At 39.5% G+C, this 26,631-nt stretch overlaps 1 protein-coding gene across 1 annotated transcript; it reads right to left on the reverse strand.

Annotated features, from left to right (window-relative positions):
* Positions 1-22,517: 22,517 nt before the first annotated feature.
* Positions 22,518-26,582, reverse strand: LOC144004862 (uncharacterized). Its single transcript, XM_077502510.1, has 3 exons — positions 26,512-26,582; positions 24,311-24,831; positions 22,518-23,292 (listed from the first exon to the last, which is right to left on the reverse strand). Coding segments are annotated over exons 2-3 (486 nt in total). The 5' UTR covers positions 24,795-24,831; positions 26,512-26,582; the 3' UTR covers positions 22,518-23,290.
* Positions 26,583-26,631: the final 49 nt, after the last annotated feature.

Raw genomic sequence — 26,631 nt, forward strand, 5'->3', positions numbered from 1 at the left:
CACTTGATTAGTCACATGCGTCTTCATTCGCATTAAAGCAAACTACTTTTGCTATTGTGAAGGATGTTTAGCCATTGTTTTATGAATCATTACTGCTTTATCGCTGCATCAGTGACTTAGAACAGACTTAATAAAATACGACAATGGAAGAGACAATCCAAAAGTGCAGAAAAGTAATCCACCAAAAGCTGAACAATCGCACATTTTCTGAGTTACGTTAAAAAGATAAACATATAAAAGACAAAAATTATGATTTTTTTCAAAATTTTATTTTAAAAATAAACACTAAAATAAAAAAATAAAAACTTTGAATACAGTATGAAATATTTATTTATGTTTTAAAAGTACTAAATAGTAAAAATTAAACAAAAGAAAAATATAACGTAAAAAAAAAGGACAATAAATTAAAAAAAACGTTTTTAAAACATTTTATGTATTCATTATACAGAAAAAACAAACGGAAGTTGAAAAACGAACGGTAATATAAAACAATATTTAAAAAAAAAAGGTGCAAAGTCGCAATTATCATAAAAAAAATGCATAAAAGACATAATGAACGTGTTAAATTGTGAAAATCGTGTGACAAAGTGTAAATGTGGCATTGTCAGATTAGCCCTTTTTAGCACACAGAATTAGATATAAACACCTATGCTTGAATGCTTTTAAGACCATGGGGTCGCACATTGTCACATGTCGTAGACAACGTTGCACCCCCCACGCCCCCTACGTGGGAGTGGCTAAGATGAGTATCAAAAGAAGCAACCATTTTGAATAGATTCGACCTTCTTCCACCTTCTTCACAGCCATGTGTCGATCTTTTTGGCATCCATTGAATAGTTCATCTGACACGATGCTGGTACAGTTTTCTGGGAGTTGATATTAGCCAACATTAAAGATAAGCAGACCAGCAAAAGTTCCCCAGAACTTTTCCGTATCATTTAACCATAGACTCATAGAAAGAGATTTGAATCACAATTTAAAAGAATTTAAATTGGAGCAAATCTGGGCGCAAATTGGGAGCTCGTTCCATCGCATCCACATTAATAATGAGGCCGCACTTCCACCTAAATAATGGATGAATGGATGAAAATTACATTCCGTGTTATTATTGTCCTTAATGTGTCATGTGCGCTGTTGCATGGCCGCGGCTCCAATTGTTGGAAGCGAGCGGCAAAGGAGTGTTGACAGTTCCTTTGAGTTCCCGCCTCTCATTAATGTCTAAATTGTCGAGCGGGCAGGCTGGTGGTGCTGTTGGGGAGCCGCGTTGGCTCGCCGACATCACTCGGCCAGATGGCGGGAGGAAGCAGCTGTGACTAATGGCCGCGCAGACGAGCCAGAGCGCCGCGTGGCAATGTCACAACCTTGGAATTGGAGGTTGGGAGTCAAGGAAGCGCGATGGAAGACGATAGCTCGCCGCACGCAAACATCCTGCTTCGACTCCCCCCCCCTTGTTTTGCTTCTATCCGCATCCCCGGAGCACCTCCCGCCGTCTCTCCCTTCCCGCCTTTCATCTCCCGCCCGCTATTCAGTAAAAGTTCTTCCCGATATCTCCGAGTAGCAAACATCTACTGTAACGTTGGCAAGCGGCGGGCTCGTCGCTCATGCCGCTTGATGTGCGTTTTGGCAGGAAGCGCGCATACGGATGAGCGGTTAGACGCGCTCTCCGAGGCGGGTGACGGGAATGGGCCGGGCTTGGCTGCTATTTGTAGATAGGCAAGCGTGCACGTTGACGGCCGCTTAATGCTTTTTATTTGAACGGCTGGAGTTGTTGTGAGGTCTGAGAGAGAAAATATTCAGATTTGGATTATTGATTCCTAAAAGGTAAATTCTACTAGTCACAACCTGTCCAAGAAAGAGAGACAGAACAGGAAGCCTTGCGGGTCACCTTTCAGCACCCCGATTTGCTTAGATGGGAAAAGAAATAAGAAAAAAGTAAGTTAGATAGAAAAAAAAACTAGGCTCCAGGTCTGCCCCTTTAACTCTTTGACCGCCAAAAACGTTTAATAACTATAAGTAAAATCACAATGTATGCCGCCAAAAAAAACGTTAAATGACGTCGTCTACATCTTTTTTTTTTTTTTTTTTTTTTTTTTTTTTTTTTTTTCTTTTTAAATAATACATCAGGATAAGCTAATGAAATATAAACCAGTACGGCTCTGAGGTGAAAAAGTGGAGCCCAGAGTTCAAAGCAAACATGGTGAAGCAGCATTTAGCTGTTGTGCTGCACACAAAAGGAATATGTTCCGAACAGAAGTGAAGTCGGCTCCAAATATGAATATTTTAAGTCAAAGTTAAAAACTCTTCTTTTTTTTCCCCTCATTCTTATTATGATTTAGCTCTTTTATAATATTTCTAAAATCATTTTTTAAAAACAGTTTTAGGTTATAGGCTTACAACGAATCAATATTGAATGTCTGTTTACAAATTCAGGTGAAACCTATGCTATTGGCTCCCATTTGTTGCGTATACTGAAAAAAGTAGCATCATTTCTTCTTCTTTTTAGCCGTGAAACTTCCAAACTGTAACCCATTGCCTCCTGCTCACATTTCTTTTTCCGAGGTCACCGGTTTTTCCGTAACACTGGCCCTCGGGCGTTTGAGGGGGCCGCGCACCGACGCACTCAGAACTCTCCACTCGTCTTCCGGCAGACGCGTGTTGACACTCGTGCCGCAGATAAGAAGCACTCGATGCTATTAGCGCTCAGGAGAGGCGGGTGGAGAGGCGATAAGGGAGATTATTTGGCCAAATATTGGAATGACGGCCGGCGATGTTTGTCTCCGTGCGGGGACGTGGCGGCGCGAGTGTCGCGCGCCGTCGCCCACTCGCCGTTTGACTGACTCGAGGCCCTCGGAACCCCGCGATGGCTCAGTGCCATTACGGTGGATTAAAGTGCAAAATATTTGTACGGAAATGCCAGTGGGGAGCTCTTAATACATCATGGGTGCAACTTGCATGCCAATCAGTGCACTTTCTCCTCCTGTTGCATGCTGGGAAAACGCTAGTGTTTTGATTTGTGGAAGGTGGTGGTTATTACTAATAACATGCATAGAGCAACTGCATTACAGTAACTTTATGAAGTGTCTTTTTTTTTTTTTTTTTTTTTTTTTTTTTTTTTTTTTTTTTCTTTTTGTGTGTGTGTGACCAAAAGTGCCGTGAGCTTTATTTGGACTAGAGTTTTATTTTTTAGTCTTTTTTTTTTATTTTATTTTTTTATATTGCACAAGGTGCTTGACTAATTGGTAAGAGGAGTGATCACATCAATCAGTACAGCACTCTAAAAACAGTTGGGTCAAAAAAATAATCCATTAAAACAAAAAGGATTCATCCACTACTTGGCTTCTGTGTTGTTGTGACCCCTGCCAAAAATAAGAGTCTGTTTTGTACAAAACAATCCCAACGAATTGAGTCATTTTGTACAAAACAAGGCAGAATGTTGGGTTAAATCAGTGCTTCTCAATTATTTTCTGTCAATTCTAAGATGTATTCACATCTTACTAAAAAAAAAAAATGTAATCGTTTGACAGCTCTCGTTAAAAATGACTCAATTAGGGTCAACAAGGGACTGAACCACGTCTTGGGTCAGTTTAATCTTAAAAAACAAAACAAAACAGCCCAGAATGTTGGATCAAATTGACCGATGATCGATCGCTTTATAACCCAAATTGGGTTATTTATTATTATTATTATTACTATTATTACTTCAAATGTTTCTAGAAGGTGGATAATTAGCTAGATAGCTCCACTCCAAAAACAATTGGGATAAAAATGATTCAATTTGGGTCAACAAGGGACCGATCCATGTCTTGGGTCAATTTAACCCAACTTTCAATATTGAAAATTGGGTCATTTTGTGTAAGACAGCCCAAAAATTGTTGTTTTTTGTTGTTGTTGTTGTTGTTGTTGTTGTTGTTTTTTTTTTTTTTTTTTTAAGAAAACATCCCCCCCAACCCCCCTAGATTGTGTTTTGTTTTGGGGGGTTTTGCGCAAAACAACCCAGAAATTTGGGTCAAATTGGCCCAAGGAGATCTCTTGAGATATTTTTTGTTACTGTTTTTCAAATTGTACAGTAAGCCAGGGGTCGCCGACCTTTTGGAACCACTTCTTGGGTAGATGAATGCAAAGGGCTTACCCGTTTGATATACAGTGCCACTGCCACACTGGATGCCAGTTGCACGCCTTGGTGACCCTAAAAGGCAGACAACCTCCCCCCACTGAAGCATCGAGTAGTAAGTGATTAGGTTAGTTGAAATGCTTGCTGGACTGCAGGGACGCGGCTAACAGGCCTCTGCCGACAGTGATGAACGAGCCATCTGGGCGTCTGATCGTTTGTCAGTCAGGGCCACGGAGAGGTCCATTAATCAAAACAATTGCGGACCGGCACGGCCTTTTTTTTTTTTTTTTTTTTTTTCCCCTTCTTCATAATACCGTAACGCCATGAGCACGTACTGATGGAAATCAGCTCAACAACTGAATGCAGGGAGGATTTTTCTCAGTAAGCACAAAAGGAATTGCGCAATTCAAATAAAACGTGAATAGAAATAATCCACAGTCAAAAAAAACTTCACTGGGTCATGCAGCAGGCCAATAGACGTGTCATACAATTACTATAATGCAGGTGCTCCTTGTAAGAGCTTAATAACATGAGTAAAAAAAACTCAAAAACAATCACACGAAGTAATCCACACTAAAAAAAAAAAAGTCCCACACACATGGTTGCAGTTCATTCAATAGAATCAATCCTCTCATCAGTTATAACAATGAAGTGATCAGTAAATAATATCTTATTGCAAATCTGATATAAACAAAACAATGAGAAATAATCCACAGAGTCAAAAACAAACCGTCGACACCATGCTGGGTCACACAGGGGCACATAGACAGTGTCATCTAATTGTCATCTAACAGGTGTTCATGATAACTGGCACATTGCCCAACAGAAATAAATAGAATAATCCACAGAGTAAAGAAAAAAAAAAGGCATATATGGACCAGTGAGTGCACAGTTTATTTAATATGATTAATGCAGTTGCTCTTCTTACCAGTTACTTATGATAACCACCACCTTCAACATTGGAAATAGAACAAGAAGAAATAATCCACAGAGTCAAAAAATAATCCAAGGAACAATTAGTTGTCCGGGCAACCGAACTACACGTCATATGATATTGTGATTGTTTCTCTTGCCAGTTGCGATAACAGTCACCACACAATAGAAATAAACAAACAGAAATAATCCACAGACGGTGAAATGCGTGCAACAAAACTGTCATATGATCGTGTGATCACTTCTCCAGCCCCTCAGTCATGATAAGCACCGCCTTGTTGAATGGCGAGAAATAATCCACAAAGTGTCGCTTAATCAAATGATGGCACACACTTAATGTAAATGCTTTAAAGCGCTTACCACTACTTTTATTTCGAGTCTGTTGGAACACCTGCAAGCCGGATAAGAGAATTCCCACCCGTCGCGGCGGGAACCTTATCTCGCCGCTCGCCGGCCAGACAGACAGCAGGCTAATTAACTAGCAAGAGTGGCGTTGACCGCGCCAACGCTTCCTCCGCGCCGGCGCCTCTCCTGCCTTGTCGCAGCCGACGTCCAGATGGACATTTTTACATTTATCCACAGGTGGGAGTGCGTCGCGGCCCGCCCCCGAGCGCCCTCCCGCTAAGTTCCGGTAAGAAGTTTGATTAGGTGCGTGTCAGGTGTCGGCAGGCGAGGAGATGACAGCAAACAGGAAGTGGGGAAAAAAACACACCAATGAGCTCAGCAGGAAGTCAGCAGCAGGTTAGGAGGACATCTTTGTTGCTTTTAATTCTGTTTGCGCACTAATAACACGCTTTTGACAAAACAGCGTCTCTCGTTCTCGAACGGCCGTTTGCCATCTTTGCCAAATAATTGGTGACAAGTCGTCACTTGTAGCGTTTTGACGAGCTGATGTTTGTTTTTGAGCGAACTCAAAGGAAAAACAAGCAGCAAATGCGGGCAACCTGAATCCTGTGGATTTTTCATTGTGTTTCAAGACATTGGAAGGATCTCTAATTAGAGTTTCAACTCTGTTTTCAGGATTCAAATTAGGGTTTCGAGCCAGAGATGGGGTTTATGACAAGGTTAATTGTTTTCAACAAGGTGCTGTTTGTGGTTTTGAATGCATTGGGGTTTCAAACAAGAGTTGAAGTTGGGTTAGGGTTTCAAAATAGGATTTCTTGCCAGGATTGTGGTTTCAAATAAGGATTAGGGTTCGCCAGGATGACCTTTCCAAGTCATGTTTACAGTTCAAAGTTAGGCTGTCAAGCCTAGATTAGGGTTTCAAGCATGGTTAACGATTTCAATCATGGGTTAAGGTTTTCAATTTGGCTTGTCAGCCTTGATTAGGGCTTCAAATGTTTTGTGGTTTCACAACAGCAATAGTTTCGTCCCTGTGTTCAGGTTTCAAGTTAAGGTTTCAAGCCTGTGTTCAGGTTTCCAACTAGAGTTGGGTTTGCAATGATGGTTTTAGCGAGGTCATTAGCGTTACGGTTTCAAATGATTTTTTTTAATTTTTTTTTAAGCCTGGGTTATGGTTTTAATAAGAATCAAGTCACGAGGTATTAAAGTAAAGTTTTGAATTTTAAAGTTTCAAGAAGGGGCTAGAGTTCAAAATTGGAGGTTTCAAGACATGATTGCTGTCTCAAGACAAGGTTAAGGTTTCAAATCAAGATTTCAAAAGATTTATGCTGTCAAAGAACCGTTTTGCACCAGTGTTGGGGTTTTTGAAAAAGAGTTTCAGAGATGAAGTTTCAAATCATTTTAGACTAGAGTTAGGCCGTCCAAACTAGGTAATTGGGGCATTGGGGTTTCAAGCCTGGGATAGACTTTCAAATAAGGTTTATGGTTTTCAAGTGGGGTTTTCAAGTCTGGAACAGGTTTTCAAATTGAGACTTCGAAGTCGGGTTTCATGCCTAATAATTTGATTCAGGTTTCAAATTCAGTTAGACTTTCAAATTAGTTCTTCAAAAGTAGCTAATTATTTGCAATTCTAATGCCTAACCAATGGGGGTCACTGTTTTGGAGACTAATATGTGCTGATTGTGCTTTGTAACAATACTGTAAGTAAAGTACGATGCCGTATTACCATATAGAGTCGACGTATTGTGGCCATAGCAGACGCGGCCGAGCGTTTGGTTTGGACAAAACTCCTCATTTTGAGCGCATTAGACAAACACACTTTTGTGCCAGAGAGGCGACGCGGCCAAGCGGACGCTCGCTTGCCAAACATGACTAATTAGAATATAATTATAGGCCACCATTGGACGCCGCCTCACTTGATTTATGCTAATGAGACTGACAGGAAACACCGGCCTGTCAGCCACCAGATAAAAGCGACGCAAGTCCACTTTTTCATTTTGATGATCTCAACTTTCAAAATCAGCATTTTATATTTGGGGCTGGTTTCACTTCTGGTGGCAAACGTGATTCCATTTGCATCCAGCATAACCGCTAAATCGGGGGTGTCCAAACTTTTTCATTTGAGGGCCACATACAGAAAATCAGAAGGGCCACATAATGTTATGAAGAGAAATTGTCTAGTCCTAAAAATTGTACAAATAATTTATTTGTGCTTTTGCATATTTAGAAAAATGCTGCAGTATATAAACCAATTTATTTGTAATATGGCAGTAGTTAGTTTTTATTAGTTTTCAGGGTGGTTCTGTTGTTTTTTATTAGTTTAGTTCTTTAAAAATGCTTAGTTTTAGTTTGTTAGTTTCAGTGATAGTATTAGTATGTTTTTTTAAATGTGTATTACTTGTACACAATATTTAAAAAAAAAAAAAAAAAAAACAAACACCATGGGAGCAACGTCATCTGAAATGTCTATTGTGTGACATACTTTCAAACATCATTATTCCGGTTTATATCAAAATAAATCGACTAAAAATCACATTTAAAATCATCCCCAAAGGCTCATGCATTAAATTAATTACCAAAGACTAAAGCAAAGGACATTTTTGCTATAATTATAGTTTTGTTTTAGTTAGATTTGTAAACATAAAATGTAGTTTCAGTTTATTTTCAGTTTTATTTAATTTAAAAAAAAAAAAGCATTTTTATTTTATTTCGGTAATAATATTGTTTTTTTTAATTTTAGTTGTAGTTTTTTCATTAGTTTTATTTAACTAAAATAACCTTTAATGGCACCTGTTTTTCGATACCCTCCCTTCTTACTTTGACCATCTCCAAACATTTCTGTTTTGTTTATTTTATCTGAACTGAGTCAAATGCCATTGTAAGCATATGTGCGGGCCACTGAAAAATGGACGGCGGGCCGCAAATGGCCCCCGGGCCGTAGTTTGGACACACCTTCACTAAATGCTACTTCACCATGTTTGCTTTGAAACCTTGGTTCGAATAATTGACTCGAGTTTTCCAAAAGAGCTTTACTTTTACATGCTGCTAAATAGGATACGAATAAAGTCTGGGTGAAGCAGCATGTGGCTCATTCTCACAAAGTTCCGTTCCCAATTTGAAACCCTAATCCGTCCTGAATGTCCTCATATTCACGTTGATTGTGACGGCGGTAAACCTTGAAAGTCACAACAGCGATCAACTCATTAGAGGACAACTACATCCTGGGCGTCACATGGGACGCTTCTCCGCCGACGCCTTGAACACGTTTGATTTGATGGGGGGGAAAACCCCCCAAAAACAAATATTTTTCGTCCCCTTTCCCCCCCCCCCACGCTTATGCAACACGCGGCTTGTTACGTAACCTCAAAGTTTCACGCAGAAAGTGAGGAGGATGTTTTTGTTGTCCCTGTAAAGTTGACTTACTCAAGTTTGTCACTGCAAGTCTCGGGAGATGATGTTTTATCCCCAAATGTACTGCTTTGTTAGTGTAACTTGTACTTTCACTCTGTCAAAGTCAACCGTACGTGTGAAAGGGACTGACACGGAATGGAAGGGAAGAGGAGACCTGGCAAGTGTCTCAACTTTGACGGTACAGAGGATATGAAAAGTCTACACACCCCTGTTTAAATGACACATTTTTGTGGTATAAAACAAAACGGGACCATTTTATAACTTTTTCCAACATTAAACTCAATTAAAAAAAGAGGAAGCATAAGTGTACACACCCTCTATAACTGGGATCTAGTTATATTCAGAATGATGTAAGAAATGGGAGCCACCGCATGCTTTGAAGCGGCACCGATTAACCCCAAATTAAGTTCTGCTGTTCTACTTGGGATTTATGCCTTCAGTTTTTTTTGTGCATTCAAATCGGGATTCTAATTGTTTTGGATTTTTTTTATCATTGTTAGTTTTTATGTCGTTTTGACTTTTGGTTTTTAAATGCAGTTAGTTTTAAATACATTTTTAGAGCAAGGTTTCTTTTTCTCAGTTTTTGTTTTTGAAAAATGCTTAATTTTAGTTTAGCTTTTATTAGTTTTAGTATTAGTTTTATTTTTAAAATCGACAGTATAGACTGCTTGTCAAGTGCAAAAGACATGTCACAAAGTATTGTGTCATATAAAGTAAAATAAACTTCAATTCTTAAACAACTGTTGGATCTTCTTGGACTTACAGCAAGAACAAAATAAGTACACTTAAAATAAACCCTGACAGCTAAAGTATGGGGAAAATGAAAGAGATTTAATTAAGATTATAAATGTAAGATTTGGTTTCAGTTACTTTTGCTTTTTAGGTTTTTATTTTATTTGTTGAGTAACTTAGTTTTTCTTTCCATTTTTTGTTTATTTTGTAGGTGTTTTTTTTTTTTTCCCCCAACTACAATAACCTTGGTTCAAATATATCTAAATGTGTTTTGCAAAAGCTGAACTGTGCTTAAGTGTGAGTCTGGGTAAAAATATATTTTTTTAAATTGCATATGGGTTCTCTATTGTAAATTTCCATTTGTAGCAGGTGCATCCTTCAATAACGGGTTCACTGTATTTCAAACCTCGAAAGATTCCTATTCAACATAAAATTAAAAACCCTTTTACTTCTGAATACCTTTGCCAAACGGTGGATGTTTACTAGCTTTCTTTTCAGAAAGCATGGCATGTTTTTCTGGCTGGACGTGTAGGTCACTATGCACGTCACCACTTACTGTATTTGAAATGCATTAGTGACAAAAGACGCACTTAATTTCCATTCTAATCCCGCAGACTGATTGCGAGGTTTGTCACATGCATGACATTTCATAGCCGGGCTGTGTGACAAAGGCCAACAGCTGGCCTCCGTTGGTGGCGTTCGTGAATCACGCTGATGGGGCGGGCGAATGCGTTTTCCTGCAAAGATGACACTAACGTGGCCCAAATGAAATGAAAATGGCAAAAGGAGGAAAAAACAACAAAAAACATGCAGGATTCGGCGCTTTTATTATTAAGTGAAATGCTTGGGAAACAGTGAGGGTGCAAAATTGCATCAGGAAGGGGAACGGTGTGCAGGGCGGGCGGCCGATCGAGTGCAATAATGGTCAGGTCCGGTTACACCAGATGGGGAAAGAGTTTAGCGGGCGGTCACATATTGGGGGAACGTAATTGCCGGCATGGAAATTGGATGAGAGTGAGAAATAGCAAGAGAGATGGGGAAGAGAAGAAAGCATGCTGGCTTAAAGTACAACTTTGAAACTTGACAAAGTACTTTTTGAAGATGAGAGATTGCATCGCGAAGATGCACGGAATGCAGAAGGAAGAATTTGCAAAACAAATCTTAATCCGTGTAAAATTATGACCTAATTCACACATTTATAGTCCTATTCTTGTAATTTAGCTTTTTTTTTTTTTTTTTTTTTTTTTTTTTTATTTATTCCCAACAATGTTCCAAATTGACCAATTGTTTTAAATTTAGATTGGTGTAGTGAATTCAAAATAAATAAGTATACACATTGTCGTCATGAAAATCACAGACTCATGACTTTGAATATAAAACTTTTATTTATTTATTTTTTTTGTAAAAATTTACGGCTTTTCCAAGTACAATTTCTACCTAATTCTAATGTTTCTTCATTACAAAAAAATATGAAATTATGTAATTTTTATGACTGAATTTCAAATTTTAAATAAAAAGGAAAAAAAATAAACCCACAAGACAATTTTAGATTTTTTTTTATTACATTTGGAACCTTTTTCAGGTTATAACTTATTTTATTTTATTGTTTTTTGGTAAAGATATGACCTGACTTATGTTTCATATATTTCAATATTGTTCTCATAATTAAAATGTAAAAAATACAGAAATCAATGACTTTTCATTCTAAATTTAATTTCTTCATGTAATAGTTTTTTTCATTTCCCTTCCCCTCCCTTTTTCTTTCCCATAACATATATTTCTATTTTACTCAAACAAAATCATAATATTACTAAAATTATATATAGTGTGTATATATATCTATATATATAATCTCACTGGCGTCGGGCGAAAATTTCAGCACAATTACTGTATACAAAAGTTAATATTTTTTCAATAATCTATGCTTTTGTTCAGTCAACGTGTGGGTGTTATTTTAATAACTTTATGACCTATCTAAAGTGTTCAAAATGGCTCTTTTTGATGATGTAATATTAACCCCTTATGTGGACGGCCTTATTCGGGGTGTCTGGAAAAGTGACAATTTTGGAGGTACAAATTTTTGGCCCAACACCAGCAATATACTTTATATTCTATAGTCTCATTTTTAAAACATGACAAAAAAAAAATAAGTCAAGAAAATGTTCACATCTGGCATAGACACATTTTTCCTTGTGATTTAAGCCCACTTGACTAATGTGCCACATGCTGCTTCATCTTGGTTTACACTAGAGTAAAAGCCAAGTACATTGAGCTCAATTCCATTTTTGTCATTGAGGCCCCTTTTTTGTTTCTGATGCGATGGCCGAGCTGTGTTGTGTTATTGTGTCAGCAGCAGTGAGCCAGCGGTCAATGTTAAGTCACGCAGGAGGTCCGCTGACTCCACCGCGCCGACGAGCGTCCTCCGAACAGATGCTCTCCACCAGCACTCTGGCAGTGCGGACGAGCTGGAGGACGCGCCAGCTATTTGGGATAAATTAGTAAAGACAACAGTGGCTCCCCCGGGGTGCCGCCGACTCACACCTCGTGCGCGCGTCGCGGTTTTGGCTCGCCGGTGGCGGCGAGGCGGAAAAAAAGCGGCGGCGAAGGCGGGCAGTTTGTCACGTTGGCGTTTGTCCAGTAGACAGGTGGCTGCTGAAGCCTGATGGTCTGCTTGCAACCCGTCCACGTGATTCGCCAGTGGCTGATGGAGAGGAGGAAGTGGCAATAGTTGAAAGTAAAGTTAGATATGTTGCTCTAAACATGAATGGTGTGAAATGCAGGCATTTGAATACTTTGCTGTAAAACGCACAGGCCACTAATTACTCAGAAATTGCATTAAGCGTGTGTGAAAAGGGCTCGTGAGATTTGTTCATGTTGAGGGACGGACAATTTAGCCAAAGTGACGTGTAGGAAGCGTGCAAATGGCGGCGTGTCTGGACCTCAGACGGCCATTTAAATAGTCTACCCCGAGGGGGCCGGCGCCCCTAATTCCTTCATCGGCGATGACAAAATGGCGGAAAAGGGAAGACGGGCGGGAATTTACATTTTAATGTGCCTGTCCCAATCACTTTGGCCAAAAGAGCAAACGGCTCATAATGCCAGGAAAACAACAGTGAACTTGAGTGTTGATGCGCTATAGAGGAAACGCAACTGCAAGGACATTTTCTCGACATTCTTCTCATTTGATAGCTGTCATGTGCTAATGTTGGATCCCAAAGCGCAGACACAAATAAGGTTTTAACTATTCACATCGAGAGGCGTAGAACAAACCTGACTCGACAACAAAAAAAGAGTTGCACAGAGGGACAGAAAGCAATAATCCGGCAAAACACACACTATACTGCACCTACCAACAGTGAATCCATCTGATTGGTTGTATCAAGTAAAGGACTAAAGATTGACATCACATAGCCTAAAACTAGTAGAAACTAGATGATGGTTATATGACGGTTGCATCAGTACAAAACAGACACGTGACCTCACGGCCGTGAACCCAACTTAACAGGTCATGAACTTAAACTTAACCCTGGCGTGACCCCAGACATGACAGTAACTTTTCCTGCACCACAAAAAAAAAAAACACGCAAGAAATAACTAGACTAAGTGCAATTTCTGGAGAAATTGCGTGGGAATGCTGAAAGCTGAAAATGCCATGCGCTAACTTAGCAAAAGTATTACGTTGCTAATGATGCTAACATGTTAAAATGTAACCATTTCTTATTCAATACCTCCACCTTAGCCATCGTTTGTGAACCTCAAAGAAGAGTTGTTGTTGTTAGCAGCCCTTTTGTGGACATGCCTCTTGTCCAGGCTATGGAAAAGGCATGTCATGAGATTGATGTGGGTGCAATTCAGAGATGGATAAGGCACTTCTCTTCCCATTATGTCCATCCAGCAAAGAAGGATATTGTGATGTGATGTGGACAAGGCAATGAAGCCAGTATGTGGCCTAATACTGCCCGATGAATTTTCTCTGTAGTTTTTCTTTATATATTGTTTTGCAATTGTGTTTTTTCCACTTTTCTGTTTCCAAGTCCAATGTAGAAATATATCCGCTAATAATATTTGGACTTTATTTCCTCGATTCAAAAGGGAACCAAATGGCAAAAATGATGACTATTTCCTCTACATGAGTTTTCTGGAAGCAATAAAAGAAAATGAGATGTCATTCAGGCTTAAGAGTGAATATTGACGCCGCAAATCCATATTTCCTTTCATTGTCCTCCTTTGCAAACTTTTGCTTCACCACAATAACCTTGGGAGAAGAAGTAGCAGCGCCACGGTAAACATTGTCATTAATTGCAATGACAGTCTAATTATAAAAATGCTTTTCCTGAAGGACGACTGAATTTGTCACGTCTGGGGGAAAAAAAAAAACAAGCGGCTCCCAAAGCAACAACTGTGAGGACAGGGAGGCTGGGTGCTGCTGTTCGTGTTGTTGTTGTTGTTTTTTAAATTCTTTTTTCTTTAAAAAAAAAAAAAAAGCATGCAATCATTATTCTTTTCACTGTGTAGCTGCAGCATGGAAATATTCCCTCCATAGAGCAACAACAAAGGCAGCACTCTGTCTTTTTCCTGCGTGTGTTTGTGTGTGAGACTTCACTGCATCGCTCCACCGAGAGGACGGCGGCAATTTGAGAGCAGCAGGCAGGGACTTGATTGGCTCTTATTGCTATTTAAAGTGCTCGCTCACTCGCCGAGGCCCGCAATCGAGCGTCACCATTCAATACGTCCAATTTTAGCCCCCGGCGCAGGCCGCATAGCGCATCGGATATCGACAAGATCGCACCCGAAGAAGTCCTCGCGGAGGATCATTGAGTAGTTTGTCCCCAATGACTGTTCGGAGCCTCCCTGACCTCCGCCAAGGCCGAAACATTCCAAACACTTGTGGCTAGTGGAAAAATGTGCCTGGTGATTGCTGCTTCTCTCCAGTCCTGCAGAAGGAAAAATGACTACAGAGTGGATGCCAGTAGATCGTAATATTACGAAAAATTTGATTGATGAAAAAGCAACATTATGAGTAAAAGGATTTTTTGCGGGGGCGAAAATATGTTTTAGTATATCAAATAAAATGCTGGAGGGGCTTAACTGAGGCTACACATTTCTGAATGTACATATATATATATATATATATATATATATATATATATAATATTTATAAATAATGGGATTGATAAGAAAAATGCACATTTAACAAAATTTCAATGTAGGCTAACAAAATAGGATGGAAAAAAAATACAAACAAAGTCACCATATGGCAAGAAAAGTTGGTACGATTACAAGATAAAGTTGCAATATTTGAATAAAAGAAGCTTTTACAATATTAAAATAAAGTCAAAATTACCTTTTTTATTTTCAAGCTATTGTTTGGGTAAATATCAGAAGTGTTTAACCTTGCTATCTACTGCTACTTTGTACCGCGTAGCACTCGAAATCAGTCGATTTCTTGCCTGGCCTCTGGACAATAATTCCTGCAATTGCACAGATGGATAATCACACCGTGGTGACACATGTACATTTCAACAAAATGTACAATAACCATACAATAATTAGTGAAAATGTCTTTGATCACACATAAACAGCAAACACAAAAGCGCTGTTGATTTTGACCAGTGGGGTGGAAAAAAAGAGCTTTCAAATGTGCCTCTTTGCAGGTGCTCCATTGTTTTGCCATAAAAGCTAATTGCGTAGCGCTAAATTAGCCCGTCATTATGCCACTAAACATCACACTGACATCCTTTGCCACCATGATGATGTTGATGATGATGATGATGATGATGATGATGACATGGAATTGTTTTGGAGATGTCAACGTGACATGGACACACACGCACACACAGTGGTGGTCCAGTCGCAGTTAAGGGTGTTTGGGAGCGGTGGGGAGCGAGGTGTTGCTTAATGTGGCATCTGTCGCGCGAACCTCCGCGTCCAGCTGGAACAAAAAAAGTCCCTGACCATGTGAGCACAAAAACGTGCAACCAGAAGGTGACATTAGAGCAATGCCAATATTCTACATGCACTATGTTGACTTTGCAAGAACAGAGTTAGCTTTGAATGTTATCCCACGTCTAAGGTTGTTAAGCTAACGTTGGTTAGCCTTGTGGCAGGGTTACCTGTTTGACATCTATGAAACACGACACAAAAAGGAGAGAAGACACTCTGTTCAGGGCTCGAGAGGAGAGGAACAGACTGATACAATTCACTCCTGCACGCTCTGAAGAGTCCTCTCCTCACCCTCTCTCTTCATTTGGTTTTCTACGCCCCTAGTTACATGGGTGTTCCAATCCTAAAAATGCAAATGATTGTTTTCTAAAACAAATATTTTGTTTGTGAAATACGAATTAAGCAGTAAAATCCACCTACTTCTATCCATCTCAAGTGACAGCCATTTTACGACTTGCTATCGCTTAAAGATGACATCACAATTACTCAAGGCTCCACCAATCATGGCCCAGGCTGAGATATTTTTATGACACTCCCAGCTTCATTCAAGTTAACATTTCTCGAACATAATCCTTCTGAGAGCTCGTGGTTCACTTAGGGCAATGCTTTTTGAGATCATCTTAAACCAGTGCTTCTCAATTATTTTCTGTCATGACCCCCCCCCCCCCCCAATAAGAAGAAAACATCTCACGCCCCTCCAGCGACTATAAATAGTATCATTTGTCTATAAAATTGTTATAAGCACACCTCTGCATAACGCTGTATCCCTAATAACGTAAAAGAGAATAAAAAAAAGAGAAATATGGACCAGCTTACAACAAAGAATAACTTTATTAACTGTAACAGAAATGATTTAAAGTGCATCTGAAATTAAAAAATAAAATTAAATCCTTAATTAAACTATAAACATTTTTTTGCCGATGTCAAACCATATGATACGGAAAAATAAAATTACATAAAATCAAGAAATAATAATAATTCAAACTGATCACCAACATTAACTCAGGAGCACAATATTAAAAAAAAACAAAAAAACTTTAACCTGCGAATCAAAAATACATAAAATAATTTGTGCTGATTTTTTTGGCTGTGTGCAAAGCGCACATGCTCAGTGCAAACAAAACCCCTACACCACCGAGCAAATGCTCCCTGCGCACACTCTGCCAATAATGAGAGCGCCACTGCCCCCTAATGTAGTGGAGGTGCAATTGCACTTTATTCTAGGACAGTAAAAAAAAAAAATAAAAAAAAAATAAAAAAGCATGTTCCCCGAGGTCTAACGCGCACCCCTTGATGGCGCCTCGCGCCCCCCTGGGGGGGGGGGGGGGGGGGGGGGGGGGGGGGGGGCTGCCGCCCCACCCCACTATTTGAGAAGCACTCAACACCTCTAATCTCATCACATTGATTGAGCTTGAGGTTGGCTGACTCTGATTAGCTCATGGAGAAGTCATTAGCCTGGGGGTTTATACACTAAGTTGTTCCACTCTGCACTATAAATGTTGACATAGTGTGATCAATAAAAATATGAAAACATAATTGCATGTGCAGTATTAGTTGTCTATTTTAAATGAGAGAAAGATGGCCTGAGGTCTCAAGTTAGTTAAAAAAAACAAACTTTCAGACTCACTGAATTATGTTAAAAATTGTGTTTTACTTGCTGCTAGATGATGATAATAAGTCATTTATTTATTTATTTTTTTGGTGTCATTTTCCATTCACTCTCTTTTCTTTGAGAGCTCTTGCGAGCGATCTCAGGTGATGGAAGCAGCACGTCGCCGCCATCTTAATGGATTTTTGATTTATGCAATATTTAGACGACAGCGTTTGGCTTTGATGCGGCGGCTTGCTTCTCGCTCTCGCTCTCTCTCAACTGAGCTAAATTCCATTAGCAGGTAAAAGCCCATCGCAGATGCGTAAGGTGCGATAAACGGCCGAGTTGTTTTGTTTGTGCACGGTGTAATGTATGCACTGTGTCAAGAACTTTTTATTTGTCTTGCTCGGGCAAAGTGATACGCCGCTGCTTTTATTGTTTTGTCTCTTGCGCTCACGCAGGACGAAATTGATCATCCTAAAACAAAACAAAAACATCACGATAACTGCAGTGACTTGTGTTCTTATCAGGGGACATATTTTGAAAAGAAAACAGAGGCCCCCCAAAAAAAGATCATAGTCAGCTTGTTTTTGGATAACAGGAAAAGTGAGTGTGTCATCTGTATCTTTCTGCCTTGGTTGTCAAAGCGTACTCAGTAGGCATAAAATGAGGTCGACTGCACATTGCGGCTCCACTCCAGTCCTGTAGGTGGCGGTAATGTGCAGACAAGACATGAACGAGGGAACCAAGACGTCGCATAACATGAAACAAAAGTCAATCGGTTCAAAAGTCCACAAATACAGATCATGACAGTAAAAAAAGAAACAAAACAAACAAATAAAATTACAAACATACATAAGGAAATTCTTCTGCCCTCGGTTAATGTGTAGAACGTAACCTAGACAGCGAGCTAAGCATCTAAAAGTTACTTCCAATGAAAGCTGTGCTTGTTGTAGCCTTTCTTTACTCGCTCCTGCATTTAAATAAAATTACAATGTGAGCAACATAGCCCCTACGTAACACACCTAAACTACCATTGGTTGTAGCGTAGCAGCTAACGGCAGCTAACGTAGCAGCTAACGGCTAACAGCATTGGTCTACTTCTGTAACAGGAGTTTCTGTACATAGAAAAATACATCATTGAGAAACCTAAAATAACCAAAAACACAATATATCGCCGCATTATGATTGGTATGACTTGCAGATTACTCACATATGAAAAAAAAACAATCCTCCCGTGCTGCGACTGTGTAGGTACACTATTAATAATTTGGCTGCTGCTTACAGTGTTTCACTGCATGGTGACAACATCAAATGCATGACTACAAGTTTAATAATGTCAAGAGTGACATTTCTGGCAAAATAAGAGCACTTTTTTTTTTTTTTTCTAGGACAGATGACGGGGATAACATTTTACTCATAAATGAGGGGTGGAACAAATAAACACAAGAAAGATAATTAATGTAAAGTTATAGGTGAAACATAAATACCACATTTTGATTTTCAAGTGCTGCAATTAATTTAATGAATTATAGTGTACCAAAGTATCAGTGGTGTTACAGTTTTTAATATGATGGACTGAGGACTTTCAGATGTGGGCAGGCCTGTCTGTACATCTGTAAAGTGCTCACACAATGTTCCCATCTAGCTAACGTTGAAGACGTATCCATGGTGATGAAATGTCATCTGCTTTTTTTTTTTTTTCCTACCGCTCACCGACTTGACTGGAAAAAAAAACAAAAAACAATCTCTCATTTCCGTCGTTCCAGGAGAAGGAAGGTGTTAAGAGTGGTGGAAAAAGAGAAAAAAGTACATTCAAAGTCTTGAAGGTCGTCGCAAACTTTGCGAGCCTTTAAGCGTACCTCCAGTGTGCCGTATTCTGCTTTTTACACGTCCTCGGCGGCAGTTAAATGATAAATAAAAAATCTTATTTTTTTTTTTTTACGGCAGCGTAATGAATGTGCATCTGTGCTAGCTGCGGCTATTGTGTTGTTGCATCTCGGGGAAGACAAAACACTTGTTTGTTTTAGCGCCGAGCCGAGTGAATCAAGGCCGGGAAAGACTTCCGGGCTGGCGACGGAACGACGATGCGGCGGAATCTCGCTCGCTCGCTTCCGCCGTGTTCATTTCACGGGTGTAATGAGCCGTCACTTTTGTTGCGTTTATACGCGACAAATTGCGTAGCGGCTGGCGGCGGCCCAAGTCAATCACGGCCGACGCCAGCTGTGCTTCTTGGCGACGGGAAGGTAATTAAAGCGACCTGAGAGATGGAGGTGTGTTTCATCAACACCCCACATCCACAATACCACCACCACTTTGATAAACAGCCAGCTAACAAAACCTTTTTTTTTTTTTTTTTTTTGCACCATTATTGTGACATTTAGGCTTTATTCCACAATGGAATAGTCCACTTTAGGCTATATTTCAGAACAGAATGGTCCTGTCAGGCTGTATTACCAGAAATGAATGGTCCAGTTTCAGCTACATTCCAAAATGGATTGGACGACTGTAGACTATGTTCCAGAACAGAATTCTATAGTTTAGACTCGCGTTATGTTAAAGTCCAGGACAAGATTGTCATGTTCGTCCGTGCTCCAGAAGTGAATGGTGCAGGTTAGGCTATGTTCCAGAACGGAATGGTCTACTTTAGGCTATATTCCAGAACGGAAAGGTACCAGTTTAGGCTACGTTCCAGAATGAAGCGTTAAACTTTAGGCTAAATTTCATACAAAAATTTCCAGTTTATGGTCAGAATGGGTCACTTTAATGCAGGGGTGGGCAAACTTGGTCCTTGAGGCCCACAGTCCCCAGGTTTCCGAAGTTTCCCTTCTCCAACACAGCTGATATATGACCACCTCATCAGCAAGCTTTGCATAAGCCTGATAATGATCCTGTTGATTGGAGTCAGCTGTGTTGGAGCAGGGATACATCCAAAACCTGAGTTTGCCCACCACTGCTTTAGGATATAATCCAGGTCAGAATGGTCCCAGGCTGTACTCCATAACGAAATTGAATGGTCCAGTCTAGACTATATTCCAAAGTGGAATGAGCCACTTAAGCTATATTCCACATCCGAATGGTCCACTTTAAGCTATATTCTAGGACAGAATGTTTGAGTTTAGGCTACATTCCAAAACAGAATGGTTCACTTCATCAACAGTGTTAGTTAGTAGTCACATCGTATTGGTCAGTAAGACATGAGCACATGAGGGTTAGCATTGTTCGTCAACACACTGACGTGGTCAGTAACATTACTTGTCACATTGACATGATCAATAGTATTAGTTGTCACGCTCACATGGTCAGTAGAGTTAGTCATCATATTGATATGGTCATTTAATTCAGTCATCCCATTGATGATTTAGTCACATTGAAATGGTCAGGAACATTATTGGTCACATTGACATAATCACTTGGGTTAGTTGTCACGTTCATGGTCATTATTGTTTGTCGTCACATTGACAAGATCAGTAGTGTTACTCATCCCGTCGACGTGGGTAGTTGGGTTAGCCGTCATATTGACATGGTCAAACGCGTTAGCCATGCATAACAAATCATCAAGTGATGTCACCTGTCCAAAACCTTGGGACCTTTGACCTTTGAATTGGCATATCGTGGCACCCTGGAACCTGCCTCAAACGAGCCAACAAGACCTTCTCCCGTCATCTATCTCCCGCACTGTCCACACTTGAACATATTGACATTTGTGAGGTGCTTGGCAGTAATTGTCAACCACACGGCGACTCCTCGTTTGTTTCCATGACATTTTGCCTTTGCCTGATTGTCTGTTTAACGCGGGGGGAAAGCAAAATTAATTGGAGTGAAGCCCTAATCTGTCTGCTGGAAATGTCACCCCTTTATTGTGACTCCGGCGTCAACTTGTAGGCCACACAAGAATGGGAGAAAATTAAGAGAAATGCAAAATTACAGGAAGGAACAAAAAAAAAAAAAAGGTGTGTGAAGACTGTGACCTTTGCGGCAAACGTTCCATACTTGTCCGCTTTACTTTTAACTGAAACGTTCACCATGTTAATTGCTGACATTTGCGCCTGGGATTTGCTGATTAAAGTTCTACACTGAACACTAATCCTACTGATTTGACAAAGAATGTGATAACACTCATGGAATATATCCCTGTTCTTGAATTATAGCCTTTGTGTGCCATTTCATTATACATTATCGCCTAAATTGAAACCCTTTTTATCCACCCCCCTTTTTTTTTTTTTTTTTAATACACCTGTGACGAGACCATTTGGTCCTGGAATATACAATAGCCTAAAGTGGACCATTCCATTTCTAGATAAAAGCCTGAATTGTGAACTAATGTGTCGTATAATTTACCTGAGCTGAACCACTACATTCTGAAAACTAGACTAAAGTAAACAAGTCTTTTCAGCAATAGAACCCAATTTTGACAATTTCCAACTGGAAAATACTGTAAATTGAACCATGGAATCTAGAATCCAAAGTGGAGCATTCCATTCTGGAATAGAAACCTAAACTAGATTATAATGTCATGCTACCAGAATCATTTGGATCTTTCTAGAACATAACCAAAAGTGGACCATTCCATTTTGGTAAAAAGCCTGAATTTGTACGATTTCATTCCGGAATATTGTCTAAATTGGACCATTTTGTTCGGGAATGCAGCCCAAAGTTGACCATTCTATTCTGGAATAAATCCTGGTTTAGATAATTCCGGTCTAGAACATAACCAAAAGTGGAACATCCCATTCTGGTACAAAGCCTGAATTTGGACGATTCCATTCCAGAATATTCTAAATTCGACCCTTCTGTTATGGAATAAATCTTAGTCTGGATCATTCCGGCCTGGAATACATCCTGAATGTGGACAATTCCATTCTGGTTAAAAGTCTGAAGATGGATGAGTCTATTCTGGAATAAATCTTCGTCGAGATCATACCGGTCTAGAACATAAACAAAAGTGAACCATTCCATTCTGGTAAAAAGCCTTAAGTTGGACAATTCTATTCCGGAGTATAGTCTAAATTTGAATATTTTGTACTGGAATACAGCTCAAAGTTCTGGAATAAATCTTAGTCTAGATCATTCCGGACCGTGTGTAATCTGGAATACAGCCCAAGGCAGACCATTCCATTCTGGTCATAAGATAAATGTGAACCATTGGAACAAGCCTTAATCTCGACCATTATCCTAAAGTGGACCATTCCATTTTGGAAAAAAGCCCAAAATGCACCATTCTTTTCTTAGATGCAGACTAATCTGGAACCTCCCATTTTGGCATCTTTCCAAAAGTGGAACATTCCATTCTGGCACCCACCCCTAACTGAACCATTTTCTTCTGGAATATAGCCTAAAGTGGACCATTTCGTTCTTACTACAGCCCTGAGCAGAACATTCTGTCCTGTAATAAAGTAAAATATGGGCAATTTTTGCTTAAAAAAAAAGAAGGTGGCTAAAAAAGGGGATGCCTGAGTGTGAGTTTTTTTTATTTATTTTTTTCCATTCTTGGACATTCAGAACCAGAAAAAAATCAATTCAGGAGACTGTTGATCAACATGTACAAACATACAATTTTGTCACGTTACTTGGAACAAGATGTCGGCAATGCGCCACATGCTGCATCACCAAGCCAAAAGACATTATCATCTGCTCACATGTGGCCGCCAGCTCTGGACAGTTTCACTCCTTTTTTTCGTATTTTTTTTTTTTTATGATCTTTCTCGGCGACTGCCACAAGGTCAGGATCAAGCTGATGCGGGCCATGAATTAGTTTTATGTTTCCTGACACCAAATCCATCTGAGATCATTGACGCCGCCTTTCCCACAATCCTCCGCGACGACAAGTCGCTCTCCTCGGCGCTGTCACTCATCGAACAAGTCTGGCTTTAAATCGTCCAAGTGTGTCACTTTATCATCTGCCGGCTGTGTCTTTATTTTTTTATTTTTTTTATTTTGTATTCATATGTATGAAATGAAAAAGAAGGCACAGCGGCAGCGGATTGAAAACAAAGAAGTCTTGTTTCCTATTTTATTATATTTAAAAGTAAAATCCACCACACAAGCTTTGCGTGAAAAACAATCCTATATTAATAAGAAACTATTCTTTAAATACACAACAGCCCAACCTCACCCCTCTTTCTCATCGCATCCGTGATGGATGGACGATGGCATTTGGCATCCGAGAAGCAAAAGATATCGAAGGTGTTGATGTAGCCTGGAAAAGTTGGGTCAGGATCGGAAGATTCTGGGGAGAAAAAGGGAGTTCATTTTTGAGTGATATGTGACAATGCTCCATGTGCAATTTTTTTTTTTGTCCCATAATGTGTCCCACTGTCCCATTTATGTCCGGTTTTGTCCCACAGTGGCCCATATTATGCCTCATTACATCCCATCATGTGCAATTATGTCCCAGCATATCCCTTTAATGATGTACCCTATTGTTCCTTAGAATCCTAAAATTGTTGTCCCTATTGTGTCTCATCATCTTGCTTTATGTCCATCGTGTCCCATAATGTCCCCTATTGTATCTCATAGTGCCCCTTATTGTTTAATTAGGTCCAGATTTTGTTTGATTACTCATCATGAGAGGGTCCCATTTTGTAGAACATTGGGTCGCCACAATTTTCAATATGTCGTCTATAAAAAAAATTAAAAAAAATGTAAAAAAAAAATGAGCGTGACTGTCAACATTGGGTCATCGCTGGACTCTACTAAGATAAATCATAATTTTTTCTGTTTTGTCTAAATTAATTACCAAAGACTAAAACGAAGGACATATTTGCTATAATTATAGTTAGTTTTATTTTAGTTAGTTTTGTAAACATAAAATATTTCTTTTTTAAAACAGCATCTTCTTTTTTATTTCGTTAACGAAATTGTCTTTTGAATTTTAGTTTTTTCGTTAGTTTAGTTAACTAAAGTAAACATTAATAGCATCTTGTTTTTCGATACCTTCCTTTCTTACTTTGACAATCTCCAAACATTTTTGTTTTTATTTTATTTGAACTGAGTCAAATGCCATTTTTAGCACATGTCGCGGGCCACTGAAAAATGGACGGCGGGCCGCAAATAGCCCCCGGGCCGTAGTTTGGACTAGACCATTCCATTCTGGAATTTAGCTGAATCGTGACCATTCAATGTGGCTCAGTGTTGATTCTAATAAGAGTGACGGAATATCTCTCTTTTTTTTATTTTATTTTATTTTTTATTTTTATTTTTATTTTTTCCTCTAGTAGACGGGAATAGAAAATACGGACACTTACAAAAACACCAGCGCAGGCACATTCCGCACATGGCGACAACCTGGGAGATCTGCAGCGCCCGGCCGCACTCGGGGCTCATGAGGCAGTCGCGCGTTTTCAGGCAGCATTTGGGGCACTTGCTGCCTTCGTCACGGTCGCGTCTGCTCTCCGTCACCTGGGCCCGTTGAGGCTGATCCTGGTACGGCCTAGGCTGATCCTGGTACGGCTGAGCCTGGCCCGGGTACATCTGAGGCTGACCCGGGTGCATCTGAGGCTGACCCGGGTGCATCTGAGGCTGACCCGGGTACATTTGAGGCTGACCCGGGTACATTTGAGGCTGACCCGGGTACATTTGAGGCTGACCCGGGTACATTTGAGGCTGACCCGGGTACATCTGAGGCTGACCCGGGTGCATTTGAGGCTGGCTATGGTAAGCCTGAGGCGGATTATCGTATGGAGGAGGCCTCACATCCAAAGCCTCCTTCTCGCTGTAGGCAGCAGACATGGTGGGGAGGCTAGTAAATCGAGGATGCGTGAAAAACCTGAGACAAAAAAAACATTGCAAGTTAGTTCTCAGAATATCTTGACTATTATTTAAATACATTAAACTTATTTTCATGCAACTCTACAACTTCAATGATCTCAACTTCCAAACCCCACAAATAATTTTTTGTTGCCCTTTAATATTGATAAAAAATAAATAAAAAATAAAACTTTATGCATTGATTACAGCTAATTACAATTATTTATATTTCTTGTAATAATGCAACTGTTATCTCCAAAGAGCTTGAATTACAAAATTTATTTTACAAAGTATTTATTCTTGTGGCACTTTGACTTTTGTTCCCGAGTGGAAAGAAGTACTTGACAAACTTATTTTACATATTTTTACTTTTCGTCAATGCACTATAATTTAGTCATCAGATGACTTTTTTTTTTTTTTTTAAACAACAAACCTAACCCATGACCTAATTTTTGTATTGCAACTTTATAAAAATGTTTTCTCTTGCAATACTACAGCGTAGTTCTTAAAAATATCACCAAAAAGTGATCCCCCCCCCCCCCATATCTGTTCTCACTTGTTCTCAGCTCTAAACATAACAAAAAAAATTTGATTAAAATTAAAAATAATTTTTTTTAACTTTTCATATTCCTACAAAATGTTTTTCTCTTCGTGCAACTAAATTATTATTTTTTCCCATATTCCAACTTTTTTCTTCATTCATGAGTTCAACAAAAAACAAATATTTAAACTTTTTCACTTAATTAGAACCTTCTCATATTAAAGCTTTTTATTTAGCTTAATTTTGTAGCTCAATTCTCAGACTGCAACTTTTCTTGTAATATTACAACTTGTTTTTCTCAGTGCTATAAACTTATTCTCAGATTCAGTTTTAAAATTGATCCTTTTTCTTGTAGTACTGCGATTTCAAAATTTATTTATTCTCAGATGATCACAACTTTTTTGTCTTCAAATTAGTACAAATACTATTTATTTATTTTTTTTGCCTGATAACAGCAACTATTCCTTGGTTTCAATGCAAAAAAATATAATATATACATAAAAAAAAACATTTTTTATCTCAGATTATTCAAATTTTTATTCCTCATATAAAGACACACACAATTCTCAAAAGATTTTTTGAAAACTAATCATACTCTTTATAGCCGTACAGTTCCCACACCCGTGTTTGACAGTATCCATGTGTCATCGTGTGTTTTTGTTTTGGAATTGCTCACATGGGCGTGTTTGTTTTTATCGCACCATCATTTTTGGTCGCAATCTTAAAATAACTCCGGTTGCCTGGAATTCAACCTGCCGGCTCTTTTACACCTCTTGAGTGTGAATCGTGAACATTTTAAGTTCCTTTATGAACACATTAGCCATGAGTGGAGTCAGATTGATTCTTCCACACTGATGAACATTCCCTGACTGCTCCCCCGGCAGAAGCTATCAGATATTCCGCGATAACCCGGATTTGGAAATCATAATGTCTTTTATACGCGAGGGGACCGGAGACGAGGGGGTCCCGCATCTGTTCCAGCCGAGGATAAATTCGATTGTCGGCATCCACGGGCGCATTTTAAGTGCACCTCCTCCCCTGCTTTGGAAAGTTGGCGGCTTTTCAATCATAAGTAATGAAATTCCATCAGCCGCCCTGGGAGGAAGCGAGCGAAAGGCCCATTAGGAGAAGGAGGGAAAAGGAAGCTCGTGCTCTTACCCCTTTGCGTTCTGTCGCTTTCGATCTCCCCTCTCAACACCGACAACTCTCCTGACGCCTCGGACAGAGTGGTTACATTACATCTGGAAGTAGAGCAGAGCGGGCGTGGCAGCAAGTCTT

The sequence above is a fragment of the Festucalex cinctus genome, chromosome 17 (genome assembly GCF_051991245.1).
Source record: "Festucalex cinctus isolate MCC-2025b chromosome 17, RoL_Fcin_1.0, whole genome shotgun sequence".
Lineage (NCBI taxonomy): Eukaryota > Metazoa > Chordata > Actinopteri > Syngnathiformes > Syngnathidae > Festucalex > Festucalex cinctus.